The sequence below is a fragment of the Squalius cephalus genome (assembly GCF_949319135.1).
Source record: "Squalius cephalus genome assembly, chromosome: 16".
NCBI classification, from domain to species: Eukaryota; Metazoa; Chordata; class Actinopteri; order Cypriniformes; family Leuciscidae; genus Squalius; species Squalius cephalus.
This window is the reverse complement of record NC_137137.1, coordinates 23,740,319-23,760,332: the sequence shown is the minus strand read 5'-3', so window position 1 is coordinate 23,760,332 and position 20,014 is coordinate 23,740,319. Positions and strand designations below refer to the sequence as shown.

Genomic DNA, 20,014 nt, shown 5'->3' with positions numbered 1-20,014 from the left:
TACTACCGTATTGATAGCGGACATTTCCTATGATTAAAGAAAGATACCAAATAATCACAGAGGCGTTCTTCAGTCCTCTTCAGCAGATTGAATGTGTTTTTGTTGTAAAGTATCGTCGTCTGAACTATGATGTCGCTAGTGTCTTCTCACTCCAGTGCTGCAGGTGGCGATATGCCGCTCTGTAGCCCCTAGCCCGACGGTGAACTCGATAAAAAAAGAAGAAAGGTTTGAACGCCTTTGAACAACACAGAATTGTTTTTATATTGCATGGTTTAACGCGTATTTTACTTGCTGGGAAACTGTTTGCTCTCATTTCATATTGTTGAGTGTGAGTAACGTTACGTTACGTCAAACGTTTATTTGATGTTTTTGTGTGTAGATGTTGATGATGAGAGCTGATGTGGATCTGATCTGTGACTCTCAGTCCTGCTGCAAATCTGTAGAAACTGATCTGTCCATGCTGGATATTGATGATTTCATCACAGAAATCTCTCAGCTAAAGAAAGAGGTGGCATTACTGGAGGCAAAGCTGAGGGAGAGGGGAGACAAACTCAATGGAGAGGTAACGTTATGGACACATTCAACATTCATTTACCTTATTGACTGTCTGGATGTAAAATCGTTTCATTAGATTAATCATTATTGACTTATTAGACTGAATTGCAATCCATATGCAAAACAAGTTTAATAAAGCACAAAGTCAATTTCATTATATATATATATATATATATATATATATATATATATATATATATATATATATATATATATATATATATTAGGGGTGTGCAAAGCAGCCGGTATTTGTATCTGTATTTGTATTTGTTGAGGGGGAAAAGTATTTGTATTTGTATTCGAGTAAAATTCAAAATAGGTGTAAAAATCCATTTTTTTTTTGCGTTACACTTCTAATTTACGTTATAGTGTAAGTATTCTTTAATTATATCCATTATAATAATTATGGATATGCAATATTGGTTGATGTTTTTCCATAAATCCAGCAATGAACATGTAAAAAGGAACGTTACCTACGAACCTACGTTAATGTTACTCTGTCAACAGCCTATTGTCTAAATTACAGAGCTAACAGAGCTACTAGTGTTGTCATGGTAGGCTACCAAAATTTCAGTATTCGGTACCAATACCAGTGAAAATCCACGGTTCTCGGTACCAATTTCGGTACCAAAGCTTAATTTAGATTAAATTTACATATATTAAAGTGTATATCATGGTTACAAAGATGGAAACTGTAGTATTAAAAACACTTTACAATAAGATTCCATTTGTTAGATAACATTAGATAAAATTACCTAACAATAAACAATAGTTATAGCCTACTGTCATAATTATTCTCCTTGGGGTTCATTTAAAAATACATTTTTAAAATCAAAAGTTAACATTATTTATGTTAACATTATTTAATGCACAATGAATGAAGTGAACAAACATGACCAATGAAGTGTTTGTATTAAATAACATTCACAAAGATTAATTAATGTTGTAAAAATATATTGTTCACTCAATGTGTTGATGTTAGATAACGCATTAAGTAATGTTAATGAAGGGTATCTTATTGTAGTGTTACCAAATACAGGAGATAAAACGTGTTTTATTTGACTTGACTGTACTTTTATTTAATCCAAAACTGCATTCATATTTAATTTTAAAAGGGCTTTTTAAACCTGCTAAGAGTTATCCAGCCAAGAATAAGCCTAGAACTGCTTTTCTGATGGACTGATATTAATGACATAATGACGGCTTTTTATTTCATTTCTCATCTCCATAAATATATCTAAAGCTAATGCAGAGCTAGAAATCAATTAATTCTTTGCTGATACTTCCTCGTCATCATGGAGAGCGCAGTTCGCACCGCTTTCTCCTTTCCACAAGCGCTTGTTCTCTCGTGGCGTCTGTCGTTGCTATGCAACATGGACATAGGCACGCAAATCTGCACGCGCAAAAAAAAAACGCGCTATGTGAACAGCCCCTTATGACAACGTGACATTAGCCTAATCCAAAATATTTCCATATGTGGCTCTTTCCTCCTTTCTTATCAACAAGTGGATTTACAGCCACCACATCAGCAGCGCCGCCGGTCGGATTTCCTGTCATGAGTAAACGCAGCTTTTTGATATAAAGTTTTTCTTGTTCCCGAATACAAATATTTTTAAAGTATTTGTTCGAAATAAGTATTCGGAAAAAACACATTATTTGTGCCTTTCCGAATACCGTATTCGGGTTCGGCTCCACCCCTAATATATATATATATATATATATATATATATATATATATATATATATATATATATATATATGCACATATACACATATACACACAAGTAGTTCATTTTCGAACGTTCAGTCGAGTCTTAGACTTAGCTTAAAGGTCGTATCAGTGATTTCAGGCCCCCCCAAAAAAATGATCACTTTCATCTAATCTTTCCTAACGATCCGCTAGCTGCCCGCCCCATAAGCATGCCGTCAAAAAAACGCGTCTCTGTAGGCAGCCTAGACTCTGAGATCTGCACACAAAAACAATTGGTTTCACCAACCACTCAAAACCAAAACAAATAGTGTTCCAACCAATCACAGACAGGGGGAGGGTGTTGTGAGTTTTTGTGCTCGTGTACGGCTGCACGCGAAGTCGGCGCTGAAGAAGAAGCTGGCTCAAAACCTCACAACACCCTCCCCCTGTCGGTGATTGGTTGGAACACTATTTGTTTTGGTTTTGAGTGGTTGGTGAAACCAATTGTTTTTGTGTGCAGATCTCAGAGCCTAGGCTGCCTACAGAGACGCGTTTTTTTGACGCCATGCTTATGGGGCGGGTAGCTAGCGAATCGTTAGGAAAGATTAGATGAATGTGATCCTTTTTTTTTTGGGTTTGAAATCTTTAAGACGCTAGGGGAAAACTCCTTTCTCCGAAATACTGAAGCCTTTATAAAATAATAACGTGCTACTGCCCAGCCCGACAGTAAACTCGATAAAGAAAGAAGAAAGGTTTGAACCCCTTAGAACAACACAGAATTGTTTTTAAATATATTCCATGGTTTAACATGTATTTTACTTGCTGTTTAATGTTTACTCTCTTTGGTGTTTTAATCGCCCATTACCCTATACTGTAACATACGTTTTTCGCGCTGTTTTCACACAGTTAATCACAGTTTCAGGACAGACGAGCAGAAATCTGACAACAAAGGGCGACGTGTATCACAACATCCAAGAATATTTCTGCTCAGAGGAGCCACAAAATGTAACTAAACACAACACAACTGCATTTATGTTTATTTTTCCTCAGAAACTGTTTGCTCTCATTTCATATTTATTTTTGAGTGTGAGTAACGTTACGTTACGTCATAAATGTTTGCTTGATGTTTTTGTGTGTAGATGTTGATGATGAGAGCTGATGTGGATCTAATCTGTGACTCTCAGTCCTGCTGTAAATCTGTAGGAACTGATCTGTCCATGCTGGATATCGATGATTTCATCGCAGAAATCTCTCAGCTAAAGAAAGAGGTGGGATTACTGGAGGCAAAGCTGAGGGAGAGGGGAGACAAACTCAATGGAGAGGTATGGACACATTCAACATTCATTTACCTTATTGACTGTCTGAATGTAAAATCGTTTCATTAGATTAATCATTATTGACTTCTTAAATTGAATTGCAATCCATATGCAAAACAAGTTTTATAAAGCACAAAGTCAATTTCATTATTTATATATATATATATATATATATATATATATATGCACATATACACACAAGTAGTTCCTTTTCGAACGTTCAGTCGAGTCTTAGACTTAGCTTAAGATGCTAGGGGAAAACTCCTTTCTCTGAAATACTGAAGCCTTTATAAAATAACGCAGTGCTACTGCATACAGTGCTGAGACTTACTCGCATGCTATTGGCTGGTCAGTGGAAACTGCACGAACCAATGGCAAAGCGGCGTAACTGCGCGAACCAATCAGTGCGAAGCCCGCCGAACTGAGCAAACGGCGTTGTAATGCTGTGCCACACATGTGGCACATGCAGAGCCTCTTTGCATCATGACGATGGTCACAGCGAGTGTGTTGTCTGCCTGCTTTCAAAGCCCCACGCTGACATTGCTCTAAGCGAGTCCAGCTGCTCTCACTGCGGGAGTATGCTGCTCGCCTCTCTCCGCTCATTGATAGCGCTCTTTTCACAGCACCACCCCGCCCCTCGCGCTCTCCCGTTCCCTTTTCCTGCCAAACTTCGGCGGAAAAAAACGGCGGAGTCAGAGGGCTGAATATCAGGAGGTCGGTACGCCCGGTTCCCGCGTGCCTCACTGCCTCCTCAGAGAGAGATGTCGCCCGTGATATTTTCCCACGCAGACCAGCACCCCCTGCCCAACGCTGGGGGTCTAGTCTCGTTCGGGCGATATGATGAGGACCCGTGCAATGACTCAGTGTCATTGGAGGCATCTGACGCTGAGGATTGGTTGGGCTCCTTCGAGGACCCCGTCCCCTCTCCGTCTCACCACCGCAGCATCTCGAAGGCGGGAAATGTGGACGCCAGAATTAATCCGCGTCCTCAATAAGACCGTCAGCAAGCTCGGCTTGGACTGGGCCTTGCCCGTAGAGGCCTCACCCGGAACCTTTCTGCGACCTCGCTACGAAAGCCACCGCCCAGGCCATAAGCAGATCCATGGCCAGCCTTGTGGTGTTAGAGCGACACCTGTGGCTCAACCTAACTGATATCAAGGATGCCGACAAAACCGCCTTCCTTGACTCTCCCGTCTTATCTGCCGGTCTCTTCGGCCCCGCGGTGGACAGTTTTGCGGAGCGTTTCACCACACCACAAAAAGCATCCCAGGCTATGAGACACTTTCTGCCCAAACGCTTTAGCTCTGCTGCCTTGAGTCGCCAGAAAAGCGTGCCGACTCACCAGCAGAAAAAGCCAGCGCCTGCAGCCACTCAGCCACGCAACAGCAGCACCGCAGTCAGCAGTCACCCTGAGCAAAAGAAGTCTTCCTGACCTGCAGAATAGGGATGGGCGATATCTTATCGTTTGCGATATATCGTTGAAAATTCTCCTCACGATAAACATTTGTCTCCTCACGATAATAACGATAAGTCTAGTTGATGACGTAGTTTTGTGCGCGCGCGCGCGATTCACTGTTCACGTGCGGACATTCTCTGTGCGGAGTGAAAACATGCATGGCGGAAGGCGGACGTGAGGCTGAGGAGGAGCTTGTTGTGAAGCGAGGAGCTACCTCCACAATTTGGAACTGGTTTGGTTACAAAAAATCAGATGAGGAGCAAACTACCGTAATATGCAAAGTTTGCAGAAAAACGGTGGTTACAAAGAGTGGAAACACGTCCAATTTGTTCCACCATCTGAAACACAAACACAAACCAGAGCATGACGAATGTCTGAAGATACGCGAGGCAACGGAGGCGAAAACTACAAGTGGACCTCCTAGGGGTAAGAAAATTACCACCCAGACGAAAATTGCCAGTGCATTTGCTAGTTGCGTCCCTTATGATAAGCAAAGTAAACGATGGAACGAATTGACGGAAGCAGTGGCGTTTTGTTTGACAAAAGACATGTTGCCATTCCAAACTGTCGAAAAAGAAGGATTCAAGCGAATGATCCATAAACTGGACCCAAGATACAACATGCCATCAAGGAAGTACTTTTCCAAAACAGCCCTGCCAGCGATGTATGAAGAGTGCCGCGGTAGGGTACAAACATCACTGTCTACGGGGGATTTTTATGCTTCAACTGCCGACATGTGGAGTAGCAGAGCGACTGAGCCGTACATTAGCCTTACGGTCCACTACATAACGAGTGACTGGAGTTTGAACAGCTGTTGCATCCAGACAAGTTTTTTCCCAGATGACCACACGGGTGAAAACATCGCGAGTGGCTTGAAGCAGTTTCTTCAAGAATGGAATTTAGATGAGGAGAAACAGGTGTGCCTAACAACGGACAGCGGGGCCAATATAGTAAAAGCAGCCACTCTAAACATGTGGACAAGACTGTCTTGCTTTGGCCATTGTCTACACATTGCTAGTGGTAAGTTTACTCTTTCTCTTAGTGTCAGTATATTTAATGCATGCACACTTAGCAAACATGAGCTTAATATTAACTGTATTTATGTATTCATTACATTAGCTAATGTTTATATTATGTGCATTTAATATTAAATGTTCATTTATTTAAATGATTTTTTTAGTTTCAACTATTTTAATTTTAACTGAACTTTAACTTTTTTCTTTTAACTTTTTTTTGTTTTTGTTTGTTTTTTATTGTATTTATTTTATTCTTGTGCAAAAGAAACATAAATAAATGCATAAAAATAAATAGTTTTTTTGTTGTTTTGCAGAGAGAAGCATGAGGGATACCAGGATTGACAGAGCTGTGGGAGTCTGTAAGAAGATTGTCAGTGTTTTTTCGCACAGCTGGAAAAAGCAGCGAACACTCAAAGATGCTCAAGTAGAACTTGGCCTTCCGCCACACAAACTTGTGACTGAATCGCCAATACGATGGGGATCAAGGCAGAAGATGATCGAGCGGATACTTGAGCAAGAGAAGGCCATTACGCAAGTCCTGGCTGCTGACAGGTCAACCAGGCATCTGGTGCCTACTTGGCAAGATATTGATGTCCTAGACTCTGTCAGTAAAGCACTTGGGCCTCTTCTTGATTTTACAGATGCCCTCTCTTCTGAAAACTATGTCACAGTGTCATGCTTGAAGCCTACTCTTCACCTATTCAACAGTGAGCTGCTGCAGGGGAAAGATGAAGACACAGATCTCACCAGGACAATTAAAAGTTCAATATTGGACTACATGAACACCAAATATGGTGACCAAGAGGTTCAGGAACTGATCAACATGGCAACAATTCTTGATCCACGCTTCCGCACTCAGTATATGAGTCAAGAAGAGATCCTGGTCATCAAAGCCAGAGTAGTCAGAGAGGTGGAATCCCTTTCTGTCATGCCAAGTGATGCTGGCTCTTCTACCCCTGTAACGTCATCTGAATCAACAAAAGAAGCTCAAAGTGCATCTAAAAGGCAGAAGAAGAGTCTTGGAAGTTTTTTCAAGAAACCAGCTGCTGAGATGACCACCCTTTCTGAAACAGAGAAAATTGAGGCTGAATTAAACAACTACCTGCATGGGCCACTTGCAGATGGTGAAAGCAATCCCCTTACGTGGTGGAAGGTACATGAGGTGAATTTCCCTAACATCAGTCGTTTGGTGAAAAAGTACTTGTGCATCCCCGCCACTAGTACACCCTCAGAGAGGGTGTTCAGCGCTGCTGGAAATGTAGTGACATGCCAAAGGTCTCTTCTGAAACCAGCTACAGTGAATATGTTGGTCTTCTTGACCAAAAATCTTAAGGTGTCCCTGTTCTCTTTTTGAAAGCTACTGAATCACACTAGTATATGTGTTATACAACTTGCGCTACCAGTTCATGTCAGCCTCATTTCTATATTTTGCAAGAGTATATCAGTGTTTACAGTTTAATTAAACTTTTATTTAAATTTAATTTATTGATTTGTTTTTTTAATTTATCATCTTGTTTTGCACTATTTTGTAAACTATCTGAAGACATAGTTGGGATCATTACTTTTTGATACAGTGTTTGCACTATTTTTACAATTTGTTCCATGGGACAAGAGTGTTGATAATTTAACTACCTAATTGGTGTTAGCATGTTCCACTTACGTATTATATTTACATTCTAAGAGTGTGTTTCACTCTGAACTTCTTTACTTTATCAGGTTACTTTAACATGTTTGTTACTTTATCAGGATTTATTTGCAGTTGTACTCTGTTGTAATTTTGAAACACAACTGAAGACATGGTTGGTGATTGTTACTTTTGCTGTTTGCTTTGCACTATTTTTGCACCATGAGAGTATAAATAAATAAAGAATCTGTGTTTACATTTTAAACTTGTAATTGATTTGAATTATTATTGTGTAATTGTTGTTGTGTGATGTTTTTCAGCACAGTAACTGGAACACAACTTAAAAATAACATAATCTGATATTTTACAGAAGAAAATAATTTATCGTCATTTGTATCGTTATCGCAATAAATCCCTGAAATTATCGTGATAAGTTTTTTAGGCCATATCGCCCATCCCTACTGCAGAACAGGAAGATGGGAGGATCGAGTCCCGCCAAGGCAGGACCGCCTTCCAAAGTGCACTCGACTGCTGTTATAGCGAACCCAGTAAAAAACTAAAATACTCAACAAAAGAGCATTCTTTCTCTTCCGCACCACACAAGCGTCGGCACCCTGCTCAAACGCACCACGCCGCCTCTCAACACTATAAAACCCCTGGCCAACTGGGCAGAGGCTTGGAAAGACATCCCTGGTGTGTCACAATGGCTTATAAACACAATAGAGCAAGGATGCTCGCTCCAATTTGCTGAAAGATGCTTACTTTCACATCCAAATAGCGCCCTGTCACAGACTGTTCTTGAGATTCGCTTTCGACGGGACAGCTTACCAGTATACAGTCCTGCCATTCGGACTGTCTCTGGCCCCCCGCACTTTTACAAAGTGCATAGATACAGCACTCTCCCCTTTAAGACAAATGGGAATGCGCATTTTGAACTACCTCGACGAATGGCTCATTCTGGCCCGGTCAGAGGTGGAACTGAATTTCCACAAATCTGTGCTCCTCCTAACCTACTCCCCGGTGACCTACTAATGTAACCTCGGTTCCCTGAGATAAGGGAACGAGTACTACGTAGACGGCCGTGCTATGGAGCGAACGACTAGCGATCGTCGCTTCAGTCGATTAAAAATCTGAATCCATGGCAATTCGAGCATCTTTTATAGGTGGATTCCCCTGTGCTCAGTTCGGCAGGCTTTGCACCGATTGGTTTGCGCAGTTACGCCGCTCTGCCATTGGTACGTGCAGTTCCCACTGACCAGCCAATAGCGTGCGAGTAAGCCTCAGCACTGTATGGATGTGCTGTAACACTGCATTATTTTATAAAGGCTTCAGTATTTCGGAGAAAAGAGTTTTCCCCTAGCTTCTTAAGCTAAGACGCAGTACTCGTCTGCCTTATCTCAGGGAACCGAGGTTACATTAGTAACCAGGTACATTTGGAAACATTAATGTTTTTGAAAGAAGTCTCTTATGTCCTTTAGAAATCATTCTAATATGCTGATTTGATACTCAGTTATCAATGTTGAAAACAGATTTTTTTGGAATATGTGATACTTTTCCCAGAATTCAGCATTTATTCAAAATAGAAATATTTTCTAACAATATAATATAATCTTTAATATCACTTTTTTTGAGCAATTTAACACATTCTTGCTGAACTAACCTCCTGGGGTCGGCGATCACGCCGGTGTGATCAGCTCGCTTTTTTTCTTATCAGTGCAAAAGAGACTCAGAATACTCTGTTGATTTTGATCTTACATATAAGTGTTATACATCATTCAATCCTGTTAAGTGTCTATTTTTTGTGTATACTTACAGTAAAAACAAAGTGTTGTGCTTCTTGCCAAATAAAGAAAAATAAACATGATGCGAGTTCTGCCTTCTCTCTGTCAGTTAAGTCCATTCTGAAACGCATCTGAAAATGAACTAACTCAGCGAATACTCAGTCACACAGGCACGAGAGATATGTCTTTATAACGCTTGAATTATCTTCTTTTAAATTAAGTAATTTATATAAAAAACAAATATTCTCAGTTTATGTAATCTGTATGAAAAGAGAGATGTCAGTCGTTCTCATTTCAGCTCATTATGGCTCATTATCTGCTAATGTGATCACGCCCACTGAGAGGCGTGATTACATTAGCACTATTAAACGCAAATGATCTGAGGCAATCCATGCAAACGTGTCAACGTCCACATCAGCTCGATAAAACACATCAAGTTTAATCAGACTCATGTACTTTAGGTCGTTTTGCGACGGTCTGTAAACCGCTAAAAGACTGTTTAAATATGAATTGCATGTCTATGTGTGAATGAATGAACTCAACAGATGCGCGCTGTTGTTTACTATAGAACAGCTTGCATCTGTATTTCTATAGGCTACTAAGATGAGTAAAAATCGACTGAAATACGTTGAAATAAAATGTCTTTGTATAAGCAACGTATTAAACTGCAAATTAACATTTATATGCTAATATATCATGAAAATGATGTTACAGACGAAATATGAATGTTTAGACAATATTTCGTTGATTTAGCTTTGTATAGATTATAACGTTTTTACTGTAAAAAAGACTACTGTCACATCAAATAAGCTTTTGTTCGCCAATTTCTGCTCATATGTTAAAAATATAGTTTGTGATGTTTTGTCAAAAATAAAGTAGGTATATTGAATTATCAACTAAGATGTTATTATAGTGTTTGTTCCAATATTCAAACTAATGAATCCTTAACTTTGAAATACGTATGATAAAATGTATACTTTTTTACAAAGAAAGATTGCCCTTGAAATATTGTTAAAAGTGTAATTGTTGTTGATTTACATGTGAATACTTTTTAATAAAATAGCTAAAAATATATGTTCAAGGTAGATGTAAGCAACATTAACCTTCTCATTAAATTATTTATTATTGTTTTTTATTAGTGACACATTTGGGGAAAGGATATATTCCAAAACTTTCTGAAAATACAGTATGAGAATTAACTGCATAGTTACTAGAAATGTTTACCTTGGATATTATACAATTTGCATGCATACAAAATAAGTCCTCACAATCTTTACTTGTGGTACTCTCAGTGACATACCTGACTGAAAGGCTCATTATGCGGCTCATTATGCAGGTCATTGTCTTCTCAGGTGTGAATCAGAGCATTATTCATTATCATTCACGCCCCCACGCATATTGCCTTTCCAAACAAAACATGTCTTACAAAGTTTAAATCAATGTATTGTTTTATGTGAATGATTAGGCAGGATGATTTTCAGATCATTTTGAAGCAAAAACTCTAGGCGACAACATCCATTAGTCAAAAGTCTTGTGGACACATATTTAGTATGTGTTTTGTGGCCTTATTTCAGAAACTTTCATTTTTAGTTTTTTCAATTGCCATGCATAAACATTATTCTCTCAAAAATACAAAAATGTACATACATGTTCCTCACATATTGTGGTAGTCCTTTTTGTGCTAAACAGTGTAATTACCTTTGCCATTAATATGTTTATAAGCAATTGATAAAAGCACAAATGTAAGGGCTTGTCAAAACATTTCAAGGAGCCCAAAAGACCCCAGAGGGCCTATTTCTTTCAAATAAATAAAGAAACTAAATTTACTAACCCCAAATTTTTAAATGGTAGTGTATATTGTTACAAAATATTTCTATTTTAAATAAATGCTGCTCTTTTTTAACTTTTTATTTATCAAAGAATCCTAAAAAAAGAATTCTTACAAAAAGATTTAAAATAGTAACTTTTGACCAGTACTGTATACATGTATGTGTGTAAAATATACAGTATATCTATTTATTTTTCCTCACTTTTTCATTTTTATGAGAATACACACGGGAGAAAAGCCATACAAGTGTCCTCATAGGTGTTTTTTTTTCTTTTTTTTCTGAATCTAAAAACTTCACATCTTCACTTCTGAAAAGCACAAACAAATGCCTCTCTGCGCCTCTGAGGTGCAGTGGTGCAGAAAGAAATTTGGCTTAACATATTTAATTATGTCAAGCTTGTCACAGGGGTTAATTTATTTTCTTTTTTTCTATCTTTCAGGGTGTGGGAAAGGTTTCCTGTCCATATTCAGTGTGTCTGACTGATGGGACCTCCACAGAAACTCAGGATTCAGTCTGGACCTGCAGAGATCAACCCACACCGCAGCCACGCTCTGAACAGAGATTCACTGACACACAGGACTCAGAGCTTAGCCTCACTTTACTCTGTTACACTGAGCCAAATCCCACAGACACTCAAGAGAGTGTATGTGAAAGTGATCAGGGGCTGCAGGATGGATCCGTGCTCTCTCTCCACTGCTCCAAAGAATCTCTGGGTTCAGTGTGTAACGGTGGAGAACAGCAGATCCTGAAGACGCCATTGAAGATGTGTTCAGTGAGACTGGTGGACTGCATGATTGCAATAAACATTAAACAAGAAATAACAGCTCAAGCAGAAGGAAATGATTTCCTTGAAGGTGATGATGAAAATAATGATAACTATTAATGATGGTGATTGTATACCTTAAGGTTAGTTTTTCCTTTTAATGTTGTTTTTATTTTTTCCTACATGAACCCAATAGACATAAAAGAAGAAGTAACAGATGAAGGGGATCAGAATGATGATGATAGGAGTGATGATGATGATGATGATGATGATGATGATGATGATAGTGATGATGATTTTCTTCCTTCAGGTATGATTCTTTATTGTTTTATCATTTGGATGTTTGACTGTCATGTCATTTCTTGGTGTAAAGATGCTTGTACATCACTCTTTCAGTACAAATGAGGTTTCAAACGTGCTACAACAAAATTTGATTTTAAAAAGATGTCATTTCTGCTGTCATATTAATACATTTCAGGCTGCTAACAGTTATAGATACATTACATATATTCATATTTGCAACAGTGATGTGGTCCATGATGTCCATTTTATGATGCAGAAAGTTGATTCACCTTCTTGTTTTTATTAGTTGCATATAGTGTACTTGTAAGTCAAATGATATTTTATTACCATCTTGTTCATTTTAGATTCAAACAGTGGTTCATCTTCTGATGGAGAAATAGCCTCTACAGCGAAAGAGCGACCAAAACTCTATTCCTCTAGATGTGGGATGACCTTTTCTACTGCACACAAGAGGAAACATCATTCAAAAATGCACCAAAATAAGGACTTTCACTGTGAGGCAGAGTCTTCTTCTTCTGATGTTCTGAAAGGTGTGAGAAAGTCTTTCCCCTGTAGTGAGTGTGGAAAGAATTTCAGCACCAAATCAAATTGTGATATTCATATGAGAATACACACAGCAGAGAAGCCATTCAAGTGTCCCCACTGTGAGAGGAGTTTCTACCAATCATCTCATCTAGCTCAACACAAGTGTTCACACACCAACGAGAGGCCGTATCAGTGCAGCAAATGTGGCAAAACCTTTATGCGGTTAGAAGCTTTAAAGCAACATCAGCAAACACACTCTGATTTTGTTCCTTCAGGTATGTTTCTTCCTTTAATGTTTTATCATTGATAAATATTTTTATTTTTCATTTTTTTCAAATCAAATTTATCATGATGTTTGACTGTCATGTCAGTTCTTGTTTTAAAGATGGTTGTACATCACTCTTTCAGTACAAATGAGGTTTCAGACGTTATACAACACAATTTGATTTAAAAAAATAAATAATTTCTGCTGTCATATTAATACATTTCAGGCTGCTAACAGTTATAGATACATAACATACATTCACATTTGCAACATTGATGTGGTCCATGATGTCCATTTTATGATGCAGAAAGTTGATTCACCTTCTCGTTTTTATTATTTGCATATAGTGTACTTGTAAGTCAAATGATATTTTATTACCATCTTGTTCATTTTAGATGTAAACAGCAGTTCATCTTCTGATGAAGAAACAGCCTCTACAGTGAAAGAGCGACTGGCATCTCAGAGTCTTTACTGCAGCACCTGTGGGAAGACATTCAGCTCACAGGGATTGTTAGCAATACATAAGAAACAACACACAGAACCAAAACTCTATTGCTCTAGATGTGGGATGACCTTTTCTACTGCACAAGAGAGGAAACGTCATTCAAAAATGTGCGACTGTGGAAAAACCTTTATGCTGTTGGAAGCATTAAAGCAACATCAACAAACACACTCTGATTTTGTTCCTTCAGGTATGTTTCTTCCTTTAATGTTTTATCATTGATAAAAAAATGTTTTTTTTTTTTTTTTCATATCAAATTTATCATGATGCTTGACTGTCATGTCAGTTCTTGTTATAAAGATGTACATCACTCTTTCAGTACAAATGAGGTTTCAGAGGTGCTTCAACTCCATTTGCTTTTAAAAAGATGCAATTTCTGCTGTCATATTAAGACATTTCAGGCTGCTAACAGATATATACATATTACATAACAAACACTATATTGCCAAAAGTATTGGAACACCCCTCCAAATCATTGAATTCCAATCACTTCCATGGCCACAGTTGTATAAAATCAAGCACCTAGGCATGCAGACTGCTTCTATAAACATTTGTGAAAGAATGAGTCGCTCTCAGGAGCTCAGGGAATTCAAGCATGGTACCGTGATAGGTTAGCCTGGATGCCAGCCGAACTTAGCCCCGCCCACAATATTTGAGGTCGGGAAGTTCAGTCTGGACTTCGTCCATTGTGGAGCAACTATGCTCGAACCAGAGCTGTTCGGACCAATCAAATTGTCAGGGCGGGCTTTATACGATGATGGACAGATGATCAACAGTAACATAATCATCCACATCACCAAAGAGCGCATGGGTTGAATTTGTTTACAACAAAAATGACTGCTGCTGGAGAATTGAGATGTCTAGATTCCGCCATCGCATCTGTTATAGAAGATATCGACAGCGCATTAATTTTAAAAGAGGAACAGAGAACTGCGATCAAGGCATTTGTCGATCAGAAAGATGAATGAAGAACATACATCACTTACTTCGTTGCTCTGATTTGTTGTAGGTGTATCCAATTGAGTGCAGAGGCATTTTCCTTCCTGGTTCGGTTGAAACACGCCCCTTAATTACAGCCCAATGGAGCAGTATCAGGCTCATATTCTGACTAGAATCTGAGTATGACGACGTCAGGCTAGTGATAGGTTGCCACCTGTGCAATAGCTGGGTTTCAGTCACGTGATTATGATGACGCGTGAAGGCGGGGCGATTTCAGATGGAGGGCAGGAAGTAAACGCGAAGAATACGTCTATGGAGGAAACCGTTGCGGAGTGTCCGTATTGTACCTTTATCAGATTTTTTTGACCGTCCGTTTACACGTTCTTTCAACTCTGACCCATATCCGGTTCATGTGTTTACACTTGCCATACTATCTGAAACTTCGCGCATGCTTAAAGGGTTAAATTCTCTTGCACAGATGGGCGGACGTGAAATATGCTTGATGCTAGCTCTGCGATGTATGCGAAGTTCGCCAAACGTCATCATGATTATGAGGCGGAGGAGGATGAAAAGTGCTTCAGTTATTGTGTGTGAGAGAGATCTCAGGACTGGTGGGAGCATATTGTGTCTAAATATTGGCTTTAACCACGGAGACGTTGCCTAATGCCTCAGAAAATCCGATTTGCCTGTTTATATGACAGTCGCATTGGCACATATCCGATTTATTTCCACATATGAAGGAGTCCTGAAACCGATCTCGAAATATCCGAATGCATGCATTTTTTTCCTGTTTACACTGTCATAGAACACATCGGATCTGTGTCACATATGAGCAAAAAATTGGAATTGGGTCACATTTCACTGACAGTCTAAACAAGACCTAAGTAAATGAGCATTTAACGACAACCTAATGCTATATAAACACAGACACAAAAAACACGTTGGCTAGCTAACATACCTCGGATGAAGTGGTCGCTGCAGACACGGGCATTAACAGACTCTGCTCCTCCCAACCGCAGACGTAACTTGCGTTAAAAATCCACTTTTTACGCGTTGTTCTGTGATCTTTTTACATTTCTCACCTTTATGAGTGACAATCTTCGGTACTCTATAAAAACCCTTTCCCTCTTCTCGATTAGAACGATTGGAGCAGCCGTAAACTACACAAAACGGCATTTTTTCAGACGGCAGATCCTCAGCTATTTCACTTCCTGCCCTCCATCTGAATTTCGCGCTCTCGCGATGCAGCAGCATGACGTCACGTGAAACCAACCTATAAATCCATTTGTGAAATTTCCTCACTATTAAATATTCCATGGTCAACTGTTAGTGGTATTATAACAAAATGGAAGCAATTGGGAACAACAGAAACTCAGCCATGAAGTGATAGGCCACGTAAAATCGCAGAGCGGGGTCAGCGCATGCTGAGGCGTGCTGTGCTCAGAAGTCGCCATCTTTCTGCAGAGTCAATAGCTACAGACCTCCAAACTTCTTGTGGCATTCAGATTATCTCAAGACCAGTGCATAGAGAGCTTCATGGAATGGGTTTCCATGGCCAAGCTTCTGCATCCAAGCTTTACATCACCAAGTGCAATGCTAAGTGTCGGATGCAGTGGTTCATGTGCATGCAAAGGCAGATGCCCTAAAACTTTTGCCAATGTAGTGTATATACACATTTGCAAAAGTGATGTTTCATGATGTCCATTATATGATACAGGAAGTTGATTAATCTTCTTGTTTTATTATTTGCAAAGTATATAGTGTACTTGTAAGTCAAATAATATTTTTTTACCATCTTGTTCATTTTAGATTCAAACAGTGGTTCATCTAATGGAGAAACAGCCTCTACAGCGAAAGAGCGACTGGCATCTCAGAGTCTTTCCTGCAGCACCTGTGGGAAGACATTCAGCTCACAGGGATTTTTAGCAAGACATGAGAAAAAACACAAAGAAACAAAACTCTATTCCTCTAGATGTGGGATGACCTTTTCTACTGCACAAGAGAGGAAACGTCATTCAAGAATGCACAATCAAAAGGACTTTCACTGTGAGGCAGTTGTTTCTTCTGGTGTTCTGAAAGGTGTGAGAAAGTCTTTCCCCTGCAGTGAGTGTGGAAAGATTTTCAGCGATGAATCAAAGCGCAATATTCATATGAGAATACACACGGCAGAGAAGCCATACAAGTGTCCCCTCTGTGAGAAGAGTTTCTACTACTCATCTCATCTAACTCAACACAAGAGTTCACACACCAACGAGAGGCCGTATCAGTGCAGTGATTGTGGGAAAATCTTTATGTGGTTAGAAGATTTAAAGCAACATCAACAAACACACTCTTCAGGTATGTTTCTTCCTTTAATGTTTTATCATTGATAAATCTTTAATTTTTAATTTTTTTCAAATCAAATTTAACATGATGTTTGACTGTCATGTCAGTTCTTGTTATAAAGATGGTTGTACATCACTCTTTCAGTACAAATGAGGTTTCATAGGTGGTTCAACACAATTTGCTTTTAAAAAGATGCAATTTCTGCTGTCATATTAATACATTTCAGGCTGCTAACAGTTATATACATAAAACACTATATTGCCAAAAGTATTGGAACACCCCTCCAAATCTTTGAATTCCAATCACTTCCATGGCCACAGTTGTATAAAATCAAGCACATAGGCATGCAGACTGCTTCGCCACAGACATATGGTCTGTATACACAATATACACATATTGGTCTCATCGAGCCGGACAATTTTCTAATTTACAGTAATTAGCTCCGAGTAACAGGAAGTCAGATATTTTGGTTTGAATGTGGATTTCTTTGCAAAATCAGCCTCTGTATTTTTACCCACTCCTCTTAAGTGGTTTATTTTATTCCCACCAAACTTTTTCAACATGATGAAAATACATTAAAGATGCTAAATTGTAAACAGATAATAAATATCTCAAACGGTTTTGCTATGGCGAGGGATTAAAGTAATGTCAAAAAAGGAAACACTAAAAACCTAAAAATCTTCTAAAAATGTAATTATACACCATTTATTTCTATATAAAATTATACAAATATCAGAACTAAACCCATTTTATTCTTTTTTTTTTTCAATTTAATAATTGTTTATTTATTTTGTTACATATATATAATGTATATATATATATTTTTTTTTTTTTGTTACATTTATGATATATATATATAAATATAGCTGCGAGCAGCGATGGAGGGCCCAAGCCGGTGACACCGCCACCCCGGTGGCTTTAGTGTAACTAAAGGCACCAGGGTGGCGGTGCCACCGGCTTGGGCCCACAAACCTACAAGTGTAATAAGCGGGATAATGTATAGATAGGCGGTCGTACATTACGTACGGACCAAATGTACCTCCGCTTCGCGTCGGGGTCCCGTTCAGCCTGTCGGGCTTGTTATTCGCTATAACGACCGCCTATCTATACATTATCCCTTAGTTAGTTATCGTTTTTTTGTAATGCCTCGTTTTTATTTTTATTTCAGTTAACGACAATGTTTTTTCCCACCTAGTTTTCATTTTTTCGTTAGTTTTTGTTAACGATTATAACCCTGGTGTGTGTGTGTGTGAGGTAAACGAAACAGGCCGCCATATGCGCCATTCAGAGACACGGAAGCAAAAATATACAGAAACAAGATGTGATCTGTAGATCTGTTCAAGGGACGTTTCATGGTGTTTTTTTCCCTATTCACCTGGATTTTTCCCATCTTAGAATTTAGAGAACAAATGCTTAATTTGCATAAAAAATGAAATCTCAGACAACTTGCAATGGTGTTTTTCTTAGTTATTATGTAATATGGAATACATCACATATCATATATACACTGGGAACATTTAAGAGTGATATTGATTGAATATGTATGTCGGCCTTAAAAAATGACACAAATAATGCTTAATTTCACCTTAAAAGTTGGTATTTTGCATATATATATACAAAAAAATGGCAGTGAGCCTCCATTACATCTTTGCTCTGACCCTTGACTATCGATCTAGAATCTTAATTTCCTCATCTTGATTGCCTACTTACAAAAAAACTAGGGGAAAATGGTCCAACGACTGAGCAAGATAGGCAATTTGGCGGCCATTTTGATATGCAAATTAGAAGGTAAAAAACTCAATTTCGCTTGGGTACCATTTTTTTGGACTCAGCACCCTTGAAATATGTAAGGTAGGCCGGTTCCCGACTTGTACCCATAAATGCTCCTCACTTCTTATAGAATAGTGCAGGGCCATATGTAGCAAAATAAAGTGTTTGGAACATTTCATATAGATTTTTGCAAATGATGTTTTTTGACTTCTTCAGACCCTATAGTTTGCAAAACTACCTGTTTCCGATTTTTTCCCAGGCTGCACAGGCCCAAAATCCAAGATGGTGGATATATCACCAAAAATTGCACATAATCGCCTTTTTAAACACTTCAAATGGATATATGTTAGGTATATCATTATATACATACATTTTCTAATTAACTGATTGACTTGGGTAATAAATATGACCATGGGTAACATGAATTATCATGATTATCAACCAATGATGGGTGTAACCACCATTATGCTATTTATTGGCATACCCGGAAAAATGCATTGACTGATTAAAAGTTTCCTTCATATAACCTAATAATCATTTAAATTAAAATAATGTTCTGCGCTCACCACAATAATTCTGTTAACAATCAGATGACATGGAAAATTATTGGGGAGAATGGATTACATGAAGCCAATGGGAAAGATAGCCAGCCTTTGTTACTAGGAAACGATAAACAGAATGAAACTATTGAGCTTTTGCAGGAAGAGGGAAATTATTTTTCCAGCCTGGGCAACTGGTGTTTTTTTACTTGCTAGGACCCCACTGAATACAAAACAACCTGTTTCCAATTTTTTTCTTCATTTTTAGTGCCAAAATTCAAGATGGCAGACAATATGCAGACAAATCACATAAAATAAAATATATAATCTTTTCCCTTTAAAGGCTTTAAAATGGTAAACTTTTGATGAATGTATTCCTAATAAGGCAGACAAGTGAGACAGACTATTTTCAAAATATTTATTGGATCATTTGCCAAAAAAATTGGGTGAAAAAAATAGAAAAAATGGAGAAAAAAAATCTGCATTTTGTTTCATTATTGAAGAGTTCAACAAAACAGTCAGCCATTGTCACTCAAGTATTTATCCTCATCACTCTCACTGTCACTGTCTGACTTTTCAATATTGGTGCATGTCTCCTCAGAGCCCTCACACCGGCAAAGTTGCGTGCATGGTAAGTTGTTGCTCTTGCAAGAACACCTTCTACTGCATTGGCTGGCAAGACAAGAGCACTTCACAAGCTCCACAACAGCCTCTGGTGCTGGTGGAAGTTTTGACAGGACAGGAGCCCATTGCCCATCATCAATTTGCCTCCATCCCAGTGATAGTGCGTCAAGAATCTCCGTGGGAAAGGAAAGG

General features: G+C 38.6%; 1 protein-coding gene across 1 annotated transcript in view; it reads left to right on the top strand.

Annotated features, from left to right (window-relative positions):
- Positions 1–201: 201 nt before the first annotated feature.
- LOC307174179 (uncharacterized protein) overlaps positions 202–20,014 on the top strand; it is a 29,550-nt gene continuing 9,737 nt past the window's right edge. Inside the window, exons 1-9 of the mRNA XM_079897895.1 lie at positions 202–225; positions 380–562; positions 3,152–3,250; positions 3,385–3,567; positions 11,707–12,121; positions 12,227–12,340; positions 12,678–13,133; positions 13,519–13,815; positions 16,374–16,901. Of these exons, the coding sequence (XP_079754021.1) occupies positions 380–562; positions 3,152–3,250; positions 3,385–3,567; positions 11,707–12,121; positions 12,227–12,340; positions 12,678–13,133; positions 13,519–13,815; positions 16,374–16,901 (2,275 nt within the window). The 5' untranslated portion in view covers positions 202–225. The remainder of the gene's footprint in view (positions 226–379; positions 563–3,151; positions 3,251–3,384; positions 3,568–11,706; positions 12,122–12,226; positions 12,341–12,677; positions 13,134–13,518; positions 13,816–16,373; positions 16,902–20,014) is intronic.